The sequence below is a fragment of the Chelonoidis abingdonii genome, chromosome 2 (assembly GCF_003597395.2).
Source record: "Chelonoidis abingdonii isolate Lonesome George chromosome 2, CheloAbing_2.0, whole genome shotgun sequence".
Lineage (NCBI taxonomy): Eukaryota > Metazoa > Chordata > Testudines > Testudinidae > Chelonoidis > Chelonoidis abingdonii.
Genome location: NC_133770.1, coordinates 132,570,665 through 132,583,059, shown reverse-complemented (window position 1 = coordinate 132,583,059; position 12,395 = coordinate 132,570,665). Strand labels below are relative to the sequence as shown.

The 12,395-nt window shown below is 47.1% G+C and overlaps 1 protein-coding gene across 2 annotated transcripts in view; it reads right to left on the bottom strand.

Moving 5' to 3' along the window:
- The window catches only part of ADCY2 (adenylate cyclase 2), a 393,903-nt gene extending 393,536 nt beyond the window's left edge, over nt 1-367 (bottom strand). Inside the window, exon 1 of one of the 2 annotated variants that reach the window (XM_032786515.2) lies at nt 131-367. In XM_032786515.2, the coding sequence (XP_032642406.1) occupies nt 131-340 (210 nt within the window). In that variant the 5' untranslated portion in view covers nt 341-367. The remainder of the gene's footprint in view (nt 1-130) is intronic. The other variant, XM_032786517.2, reaches the window with a different exon arrangement.
- Nucleotides 368-12,395: the final 12,028 nt, after the last annotated feature.

The window sequence follows — 12,395 nt, the reverse complement described above, 5'->3', positions numbered from 1 at the left end:
GCTGCCTTCGCTGCGCCCCCAGCCCGCTCTGCAGAGCGGAACGCAGCCACCAAGTTAGATAACAAGGACTCGCAGGGAGGCAGGGCGAAGGACGGGGCTCGCGGGGCAGGAGCGGGCGCAGGTCGCTTACCAGCCCCGAAGCGAAGAAGACGGCGAGCAGCGCCAGGCAGGCGCCCATCACTATGAGCAGCAGGAAGACGAGGAGCGGGTGCTGTTGGCTCATGCAGTAGTAGGACTCGTAAAGCCAGTCCCGGGAGCGGGGCTGCTCACTGCTCACCCCGCAGCCCCCGTCGGCCGCCTGCTCTGCCCGCTCCAGCAAATAGCGGCGCCGCCTCATCATCGCTTCTTGCCACAGCCGAGTGGCCCAGTGCCCGCGCAGGTGGCCGGCCGAAGCAGGTTCCCCTCAGCGCTGCTGCGGCGGGCAGGCGGGCTCGGGAGCCGGACGCACCCTTGCGCTCGCCACCGAGAGAAGCAGCATGGTGCGCCGGCCACCGCTCGGCTCGCAGCTCCGTGTGGCTCAACAGCAGCAAGCACCACCTCCTGTGCACATGGCCGGCCCGGCTCCGCCTGAGCAGGGGTGGCTGAGCAGCTCCTCCTCGCGGAGGGGCGGTGCCCGCAGCAAGCGTCCCGGGTACCCCCGAGGCTGGTTGTGCTCTTCCGCCCAGCTCCCACCAGCGCAAACACTGCCACGGGATGCGCCTCTCCCGCCACCCAGCTCCCGGGCAGCGCTCCCTAAAGGACTAGCGCATGTGCTCTCCCGCCGCTGCTTCGCCTCCCTGCCAGGGCGCTCCCCCTTCGCTGACTGTCTGGGGCTTGTGTGATGTGAGAGACTCGCTCGAGCTGCCCTCCCCGCCTCTCTCTGCAAACACTCTCACACCGCACTGCGAGGGACAAAGGGGAGGGAGGAGGCCGCGGACAGTTAAAACATGGGCTCAGGCCAGGGTCAGATGTAGAGAGAGTTGGCAAATGCGTGAATGAGTTCAGGCTCCCACTAGTTCTAACCCTCAGTTGGGTGATTGTGCGTCCCCGGTACATAATTAGCATCCCTGAGAGAGAAAGCAGCAGAACAGATTCGCTTCAGTCAGCGTCGTGTTTGAATTTGTCCTTCCCATGAAAAAGAAATGTGAAAGGCGGAAGAGAGCTGCGGGGAAGAGGAGATGCTGAAGACGAAAGAGACAAAGCAAGACATAGAGAGCCGTGCCACAGTGTTTGGCGAAGTGCAGCGTTGATCGGAAAGATTTGTCCCCTCTTCCCCCCCAAGTGTCTCCACTCCCGCAAGAAGGGAAGGAGAGTTGTAGCTTTTGAACTCTTTTAAGTTGTGACAAGAAAATTTTAGATTGACTAACTGCTGCGCTGCAAAGCTCAGCACAAGAGGGAGATACTTTAAAAATTGCCTTTAAATTATTCCTAAATGGTAGGGGAGGGCACATTTGTTTCACTGAGTTGCTTTTCTGAAGATTGAATCGTCTCTTTTAAATCATGCCTTCATTTTTATCACAATAAGAATTTAATTAGGGAAATGAAGTCACTGACATTTTATCTTTGTAATTTAACCGTCTTTCTTTTGTTGCAAGTCCTATCCTAACAAAATAGGAAATCGAATCATAATTTTAGTTGTGCATCTCGATTAATGCTTCTGTCATACACATGATTTTCCGAAAACAGATCGCATGACTTTTAAGTCAGTTTTAAAATAGATTAAAATTTAAAATAAGAAGAGCGGCCATCATGGAAAAGCCCTGGATGTCTGAAAAGTCTTGGATGAAACGTACAAACACGACTACAAAGGTACAACACAGACCTTGAAAACTGTAAAGACTACTTGACAGACTGATTTACTATGTATCAACATATTTTTGATTGGTGTCACTGCCAGTGCCTACCATATACGCAGTACATATAAGAACATTAAGGAAAGAGAAGACATCGAGGTACTAACTCCCATCCCGCCCCCCCCCCCCAATTCGAGCTTTGTCCACATGTATAAATGTGTGCATTTTTCTGAATACTTTTAGACCATCCTCTGTTTTCTTCTGCAGAAGGACGTGGAGACAGCTCCTTGAGACAGCAGAGACAACTGTTATATAAGGTCCAACATGATACTACAGTAGAAGGCCCTGGCATGCAGAGTAAAAATCTTATACCTACCTGTTCCTGCAGTTCATGCCTATTCATGCAATAATATTGTACAGCAATAATATTGTATGGCATCAGAATTCGAGGTAACAAAGTTGACTCCTAATCAGCTACTCCCTGAGCTAAAAGTGCAGCAGCTCAAGTCGCAGTGAACACTTTGACACATTAACTTTATTACAATCTAATAGCATATGTCAGTAACACACATGCCACTTGGTGCACAGGGTAGTCTGTTGCTGATAATACATAATGTGTCCTAAAATATTTCTGTATAATGTATTTATTGTAGTAGTTATGTGATTCAGCTAGCATCTACAGTACAGTAGGAGCTCTATGAAGGATGGCGGTCCCTGTACATGTATATAGAATCACTGTCACCAGCCAATGTAGTTTATGTTGCTCTGATATATTTTAACATATTTGTAAAGGCTAGATCCTGTCCATCTGATTGGAGGAAAGGGCAGGAGGGATGATGCTGGTTTGCATATGCTCTCCCCCAAATGATTCTGATTAATTTTAGTGGGGTTTTCACTACTCTCTATCATGCCACACTTAATCAGAGGAGAAAATATGGCCCGGGGTACATTCCAAAAAACAATGTTACTATTTTGGCAATGAGGTCATTTGTTTGCTAGTTTTCTCCAGAGCAATTTGAATGATTGGACCAGCTAGTTCCTCATTATACTAATTTCATGCAATTTTGCAGACTTAATTGACTACCTTGTGCAAATTCATTACGATGCATTCATGATCACAAGCTGTTTTTTCCACAGGACCCCTGCCTCATTCAGTACAGAGGATGGAGCTACTCGGGGGCTGAATGAGCGTTATGTAGTGAAGGAGGCTGTTGCGTGTACGATCTCTGCTTCATTTTTTGCAGCAGTTGGAAGATATGAGGTAAATGAGGCAAGAACTGCAAGATGAGAAAGGAGCAAAGGGAATAACTGATAGCTGTAGAAGCTGTCTTCCCTGTGGACATGCTACTAGAGGGGAATGGAGACACATACTTTGCCAGTGGGTTTCACAGCTATTTGCTAGACAGCAAAAGAACACTGAGACTTCGGAATAATGGATTCAGTTCCAGGTTCTATAGGGAGTGTCATAGGACAAACAATCTTCTTGGAACCCCCGATGGCTTAAGGTTGCTCTACAGGCATCCTGTCTCAGTTTTCTCCCTTCAAGCATCTCCTTAAATACCACCCCTACTTGAGGTCAGGTTTTATTAACAAAATATTTCAAAATCAGGTCTTATCAAGCCCATCCATTTACCCACTCCTAGGTCTTTCTCACCTGTAGTCTCACTTGCCTGTTGTCTCACTCCTAAATCCCAGCTTTTTCAGTAGGAGCTTACTTGCTCCCAGAAGCCTCTGTACTTCATCTTGGTCTCCCTGAGTTTATTCCATCTCTGCAGCTTCCTGCTGCTCTTTACAGGGGAATCAGTTAATCCCTGCTCAGGTGTGTCTCTTGAGTAACTAGGGTTAGCTGGCCCTAGGCCTGTAGCCTTTAACAGGCAAGCCACCCTGTTATAGGCAGGATATTGTAGCTACAGACCTTCATGCTCCTGTCTCCCCAGGATGTCCCTGTCCCCTTCTACTCCTATTCCCCCTTCCCAGCTCCTGTTCTTACATCCCCCCCCTCACACACTTTCTGCTTCTACTCCTCTGGCTCCTGGCCTGTCCCCCACATCTGTTCCTGCCCCCTTCTCCCTGGATCCTACCCCTCTCCTCTTCCTTGCTGCTATCTCCCTGCCTCCTCTCCATTTCCCCTGCCTAATTCCTGCCTCTGTCCCCCTACTCCTATCCTCCCCACTCTGGTTTCTGCCCTGCCTCTCTCTCCCTTCCTCCTCTGCTCCTGTCTTCTCCCATCCCCAGCTCCTTCATCCTTTTCTGGCTCCTACTCTTCTCCCTCTCCCACCACAGGCTCCTGTACCTGCTGCACCTGTCCCCTGCTGCACTGCATCTCTTCCCTCTCTGCAATTTCTCTGCCTGGGCATTCCAGACAATCGGCTAAACTTCCTTTTCCTCGCTGCCTGGGTGGTAGCTAAGGGAGAATTCAGAACACATAAGACACAGTCTCCCTCCTCTCAATTAGCCACCTGTCTTGGATGGGTTAGACACAACAGATCCTGCATCTTGGCAGGCAGCTAGACTGGATGACCTTTGCAGTTCCTTCTACCTCTATGGTTCTATGAATTCCTGAACCCAGCACCACAGCAGTCCCTGTCAGACAGGAGGAGCAACTGCAGGGAAAGTTCTGCTCAGCCCCTGTAGCTCTGGGATGGAGAATGCTCTGATATTCTGTGGGATGGTGCATGCAGTCTGGTCAGCACTAAGACCAATGAGGAGATGGAATTAGGGTGACCAGTTGTTTAGGGCTTTGTCTTATATAGCCACTTATTATCCTCCATCCTCTGTCCCTATTTTTCATACTTGCTGCCTCGTTACTCTAGATGGAATCTGCAGAAAAATTATCTGTGAACCTCTTAAGTCTCTACTAAGCATGTGCAAACTGAGGTTTTGTTTTCTTTTAAATCATCACTTGACCAGTTTTGGGCAGATTTACACAGGGATAGCACGAGGTACATCCCTGTCACCAGGGAGACCCTCCCCGCTGCCAAATTTCAAGTCTCTGCCTCAAACCATGGGACCAGTAGAGCTTCTCGATAAAACCATTGTAAGATTTTTTTCTAATCTGAACAAAACAACATATTTTTCTCTCTAACTTTATTCTCAGAAGTGGTACAACCATTTTAGCTGAAACTTTCTTCCCAAAAATTCAGTCTTAGGCAGACAGCTGACATGGGACATTTCAGCCCCAACAATTTAAATTTTACAAAGTTCTAAGGAAACAATTGAAAATGAGATCTTATATTGGAAAGTGACATGCAGCCTTAATTATGGGTATTGCTACCTGCACCACCTATAACTGTCATGAAACACTGTTTTTGTTTATTTCTGTTGCTATTTTATTTTTTAATAATAAACATACAATAAGTGGGTATGAGAAATATATTCTTGCACTGTAGCCTAACATAGTCCATGGAAATTGGCGTTTAATCAAAATTTATAACTCTTTATATTCAACTATTTCAAGAAGTTCAAAAGCAAAAATAGGTGAACTATAAAGCCTTGCAATGTACAAAGACTTTGGTAATACAGTAATAGGTATTATATATAGTAGAGTGACAAATACTGGGTATTGTAATGTCTGGGTGCAAACTATGCAGAAAAAATAGACTACACTGATGAAGGAGGAAGGTAGCACTGTATCTAAAGGATTTCATAGAATCTAAAAAATTAAGAATTCTGCACGAAGGGGACTACACAGTTGACTCTATGTGAATACAGTTCCAAGCTATAAGAATGTAAATATATTAGTAAGGCTATACTTCCAACCTCTGCATTAAGAAAAGGCATCAGAGAGTGAAATGTTGAGAAAGATCAAAGTAGCAGCAAAATCTAACAAAAATGATAATAATGTGAGGGGCCTGCCCTCAACTACCCATGCATAAATTGGTCAAACAGCACAATGGAACAAAATTCAGAGAAACAATTTATTGACACATGAAGTAATTGCTTCTTGGAACAGCTAGGTCTAGAGCATACAAGACCAGAGGCCACTCTTGATTTAGGCCGTGGGCACACAGGGATGTTGCATCTCATCAGTTTGTTCGCTCTAAGTTTAATGATTGAACTATATCAAACAGAACTCCATCCACACCACTTTGTTTTGCCAATTTAAGGTACTTTCCTTGCTTATTATTGCATCTACACAGATCTGCACTGGTTCAAATTAACTATTCACCATTCTGGGCAGGTATACCATGGTGCAGTGTTCTCTTGTTCAGTTCTATGATCTGTGATTTTTCACACAATGCATTATGGAATGCCTGCTGGAAACTACAGGAATTCTGGAGCTAGGGATCAAACTAACAAACTCCCATGACTTCTCTGCAGCATCCATTAATTTTGCCAGCACCATTTATGAACTGGTGTCAGGCAGAGTGGAGGTCTCTGACTACCATGATCACGACAATTGTTAATACAAACAAGGTGATGCAAGGCATTTGTCATCACACAGGTATATGGATTTGGCTCTGTGTCTTCATAGTATTTTTGATGCTGCCGCAATATTGCTAAAGGAGGAGGAGGAGCAGGGGGATGAAATCAAGAAGTTACTTCTTGGGCATTTATCTGAAGCAGCTTTATTTGGTGGAGTGCTTCTTTTGGGCTTGGTCAACTAGGAATGACTCGTGGGAGACGGTAGTAATGCAGAACTGGGATGACCAGCAGTGGTGACAGAATTTCAGAATTACAAATACTACTTTCCTAGAAAGCCGAGACAGAACACCAGTGTGAGAGTTCCCCTCAGCATAGGGAAGGTGTTGCCATCACAATGTGGAAGGTCATCACACTGGATTGCTACTGTCAGTAGCTTACCCAACCTTACTCTCCAGCAGGAGCACTGGGTAGGTGGAGCAGGTAAGTTCTCACACCCAGACCCTGCTCCATGGCAGAAGCACTGGGTGGATCATGGAAAGCCCCCACAACCCAAACCTGCTCCCCGACAGAAGTTCCGGGTGGGCAGAGCGGACCATCCCCTGTGCCCCAACCCAGTTCCCTGGCAGGAGTGCTGGGGGGAGGATGGGGCAAGCCCCCATGCCCTGATCCCATTTCCCCAGCAGGAGCACAGAGGGAGGACTGCAGGTGGAAGGGGTGGAGAGGGACGTCCACTTGTCCTGGCCTCAGAATTCAAAAAACCATACTCACCATCTGTGGGGGCAGGTGGCATCACAGTTATTGCCTGCCCACCTGAAAGTTGAGGCCCAGCTAGTTTTCCTATCCTAGCTATGCCACTGCTGTGTTGTCTGCATCATGTACAATTCCAGGGCCATGTACTCCATTTTGATCCTTTGAGAATACTCTATGAACCATCTGTGACAGGGTAGTCTGTCATTGAGGGAAGTGATGCCTAGTGGTCAGCCACAACCCACCATCTGACTTGGCCCTTTAAGGGTTTGGAAAGGTCCAACAGATACATATAGAGACCTCAGGGTCCTGGAATGAATGGTGACTGGGGAAGGAATCTAGAGACTGTACCTTTAAGGGCCTGAAACCTTGCAGAGAAGAGAAGGCATGCTACCCTTTCACCCAGCCAATGGGGAAAGAGTTGGGAGAAGGGAAGCAGCACAAAGGGTGCCTAATCTGTCATTGCAGACAGACAGACACTAACAGGGGAAGAGTGATCTGCTGAACCAAGTTTGGAAGACTAACTGGGAAGAGTGTTCAGCTGAAGGCAGCTGGCAAAAGCCTTGCAACTTCCTAAGCTAAGGCAAGAGCCTGGAGACAAAAACCCCAGCTCAAGAAAGAGAACTGAGGGGAACTCCTGCATAAAGGAGAGAAAGACAGATTACTCCATGGCAAAGAGGCCTGGGATACATTCCCAGATCCAGAAGGAGGGCTGAAGATCTCCTGTTTAATGGAGAGAGATACTGATTGTTTAAGGCAAGAGTCAGAGAACTGCTAACAATACAATCCAGCTACCATGGAGAAGGTCTGAGACTGACCTTTAGGAAACACTTCTATAGCTAGTACCAAGAGAATCTGTGAGGAAACAAAGTCAGGGTATGATGTAATTGACATGAACTGCGACCATATAGATCATTGTTGCAACCAAGGTCCTATAGTTGCACCAAATCTTGTACAAAGGAGGTCAAGTAAGGTGTCTATGAAAAGGTTGTAATTTGCTGGTTATGATTATGATGTCTGTATGTGTGTATCATTTTTGTATTTGAAGTTATGAATATTGGCTCTGTACTCGTATTTCAGTGTGTTTGATTCTAAGTAGCACCAGTGAAGCATTTGGCCAGCTTATTGAGAAGGGACTCTTCAGATTAAGTGCCCTATCAAGACACTCTTAACTGACAATGGACCTTACGAGACTCCAATCCACATATATGGAGTCTTCCTGGGGATGTTCAAGGTAGCCTATGAGCAATGGCTGCTCTACCTGTAAAGAACTGAGTCATGCATGGACATGTGGCTTGCCCATGTGACTCCAAACTCCTTCTTGCTGCTGTGATTTTGCCCAGTATGAACAAAGGGTTCCTTCCACATGGCAGAGGATATAAAAGGCCATGGAAACCCCTCCATTTTGTCTTCAATCCTGCTTCTGACCTCTGGAGGGACTGTGCTTGAAACTGAAGCTGTGAACGGGGGACTGAACGACGCATCCAAGCTGAGATGTTTGTACTCCAGAGACTTGATTGGTTTAAATCAGAAGTAATCCCTTCAAGCCAGAAACAGGCCTGAACTAAGAACTTTGCAATTGTTGTATGTATTTGATTCCATTTAACCAATTTTAACTCTCATCTATATTTCTTTCTTTTTATGAATAAACATTTAGATTTTAGATCCTAAAGGATTGGCAACAGCATGATTTGTGGGTAAGATCTGACTTGTATATTGATCTGGGTGTGCAGCTTGATCCTTTGGCATCGGGAGAGCCTTTTTTCTTTTACTGGGGTATTGGTTTTCATAATCATTCATCCTCATAACAAGTGGTGCTAGTGTGATACAAGGGAACTGGAGCATCTGAGGGAATTGCTTGTATGACTTCTGGTTAGCCAGTGGTGTAAAACCAAAGTCCTCTCTGTTTGGCTGGTTTGGTGTGCCTTAGCAGTAAAGGAACACCAGCTTTGGGCTGTAACTGCCCTGCTCCAAGCAATTTGTCTTGAATTGATACTCGCGGTTGTGTCCTGCCAGAGGCCACTTTGTTACACAGTGTGAGGGCAGCAGAGTGTGCAGACCATGAGAAGATGCCAATCTGTGAAGAAAGGGTAGGAGCAGCACAGGGACAATAGCAGAGAGATTGAAGGAATGGTCCTTAGCCATCTAAACGGGGGCCCAGAAGCAAAGATCGGCATGGGTTCCTCTACCTTTCCCCCAGGCCAAGAGCAGAAATAGCTGTCAAGAACACAGGAAACCAAGAATGAATCAGAGAATCATAGAATATCAGGGTTGGAAGGGACCTCAGGACAGGGCCGCCAAGAGGGAGGGGCAAGTGGGGTAATTTGCCCCAGGCCTGGGCTCTGCAGGGGCCCCCACGAGAATGGCTGAGGCTCCCTCTCCGGCCCCACTCGACCCCGTCTCCCAGAGCCTCAGCCCATCCAGCAGCGTCCTGGACAGCTGCAGCGTGCCTCCGGCGGGGCCCCTGAGCTCCGCCCCGCTCAGAGCCGCGTGGTAAGGGGACGGGGCTGCGAGGTCCAGGCCAAGCAGAGGGACCTGAGCTCAGCCTGGAGCTCACAGCCCCGCCTTCTTGCCACGCGGCTCTGAGAGGGGCGGAGCTCAGGGGCCCCACCGGAGCCAAACTGAAGCTGTCTGGGACACTGATCGATGGGCTGAGGGCTCTGGGTGAGGGGGGATCCAGTGGTAAGAGGTCAGGGCCAGGGGGCGTTGGCTAAGGGGTAGGAAGTCCCAGGGACAGTCAGGGAACAGGGAGGGGGCAGAGGTTGGGGGGGATCAGTCAGGGGACAGGGAATAGGGGAGTTGGATCGTGGGCATTCCGGGAGTCTGTCAGGACTCAGCGAGGGGGTGGATAGGGGTCGGGGCAGTCATGGGACAGGGAGCAGAGGTGGGATCCCGGGATGGGGTGTGGAATCTCTGGGGGATGATGAGGGGAAAAGAAGCAGGATGAATTGGGGATTCAGAGTGTGGGGCAGGCAGTTGGGGGGCAGGCAGTTGGTGGGGGTTGGATAGGGGGCAGGGCCAGGCTGTTTGGGAGGCACAGCCTTCCCTACCCTAAAGCTCATTAGCAGTTTGAGGCTTGCAGAAGATCCAAGCTGTTAGCTTTTCCATTAGGGCTACCATCCCTTTCACTTCTCAAATACCAAATTATAGTCTATATTTGATTTCAGTGCCATAGGGAGATTCATGCCAGGGAAGGGTAGCTTCATTTAAAATTAGCCACTGGGGAAGGGATCACATAAGAAGAGCAATATCCTTCGCAACCCTACCAAGGGAGACCCCCCTTCCCTGCATTCCCTGAAGCTTCAGAGGGGTTAATTCAGCGGTCCTCAAACTTTTATACTGGTGACCCCTTTCACATAGCAAACCTCTGAGTGTGCTCCCCCTTATAAAATAAAAACACTTTTTTATATATTTAACACTATTATAAATGCTGGAGGCAAAGCGGGGTTTGAGGTGGAGGCTGACAGCTCGCAACCTCCAGTAATAACCTCATGACCCCCTGAGGGGTCCCAACCCCCAGTTTGAGAACCCCTGGGTTAATTTAATTTTAGCACCCTATGTCCATTCACATGCATGTGCTATTTTGAGCATTTCAGTTTTCATAACATAGGCTCACTCCCATGATTTGGAAACAAGTCTCAAATGCTCAGTTTGGGAGTATGTAATACATATACTAAAGACAACCCACATAACCATTCAGTTTGTGAAATCCCATGAGCCAGTCAAACTAGAAAAGATAAATGCATAGAGGTTTAAGTCATTAATGGCTATTTAGCCAGGATGGGTAAGTAATGGTGTCCCTAGCCTCCTGTTTGTCAGAGAGGCTGGAGATGGATGGCAGAGAAATCACTTTGAAATTGTGTTAGGTGTCACTCCTGGCAGCACCTGCCACCTTTGGTAAAGGTACTTGGGGCTAGATGTACCTTTGGTCTGACCAGTCATGTGTTCTTACGTTCTAATCTAAATGAATCAAGTTATGAACAGACAGGGTCAAGTAAGCCACAAAGTATCGAACCTGGAAAATATGTCTGACTGAGATGGTACAGGCGTATTGGTACAACTGAGGGGTCAAAGTGAATTTTTTTAAGCAGAATTTTTTTATTGTTTCTTTAGACAATCAAACACAGCAAGCAGCCAAAATTTGCCCACAATGAAACCCAAACCATATTCGGTTTTGGCGACCTATTTTCAGCTTTCAATAAAAACACAACAAATTGGAGAAAGCAGACATTGTCCATGATTTTTTTCTGCTTTTTAAACAAACTCTAGTTTCGATCAGAAAAAGTTTTGACGGAAATATTTGTCCAACCTTTTAATGAGGTTTGTGCCTTTTAGCACTAGCTGATGCTGAGAACCAGTTGATCTTGTAAAAAGTTTCTCAAACTGGTTCTGCCAAATGCAGTTACTTTTCCCAGGGCTGTCCGGGGAGGAGCAAGTGGGGCATTCTGCTGGGCCCCCAGGGCCCCATGAGAATATAGTATTGTTATATATGCAATTTTTTATGGAAGGGCCCCCAAATTGCTTTGCCCAGGCCCCCTGAATCCTCGTCGGCCCTGCTCAGAGAGTCGTTCTCTCCAACCCTCTGCTCAACAGGACCTATTCCCAACAAATTCCACCCACGCTTTGTCAAGTTGACCTTAAAACTCTAAGAAAGAAGATTCCATCATTTCCCTAGCTAACCCATTCCAGGGCTTCATTAACCTCTGAGTAAAAAGTTTTCCTAATATCCACTTAAACTCCCCTACGAACTTGAACCTTACTCTTGTTTCTGTCATCAGTACCACTGGAATAGTAGATCCATCTTCTTTGGAATCCCTTTCAGTAATAGAAAGCAGCTATGAAATCCCCCCCCATTTTCTCTTTGCAGACAAAATTATCCAGTTCCCTCAGCTCTCCTCATAAGTCATGTGCTCCGCCTCCTAATCAGTTTTTTCCCTCCGTTGATCTTTTCCAATTTATCCACATCCTTCTTTGTGTGGGGCCCAAACTGGGATACAATACTCCAGATGAGGCCTCACCAATGTCAATAGAGGGGAATGAAATAGTCCCCTTGATTGTTTCAATGCCCTACTTATGCAGCCCAAACAATGTCGTAGTCTTCTGGGAACAAAGGACATGTTGTCTCTATCCAGCTCTTCCGCCACTGTAACCCTAAATCTTTCTGCAGAACTGCTTCCTAGCCATCGGTCCCATAGTCTGTAACAGTGAATGGCATTCTTCTGTCCTAAGGTAGGCTCTGCACTTATCCTTGCTGAACTCATCCAATTCTTTTGGCCAATCCTCTTGCTCGGTCCCTCTGTATCTATCCTACCCTCCAGTGTATCTACCACTCCTCCTAGTTAGTGTCATCTGCAAACTTGGTTGGAGATGCAGTCCATGCCATCCTCCAGATCAGTAATGAAGATATTGAACAACAACGCCCCAGACCGACCTTTGGGGCACCGACTTGAAACCAGCTGCCAACTAGACATGGCCATGATCACTACCATTGAGTCCTCCAATCTAGCCACC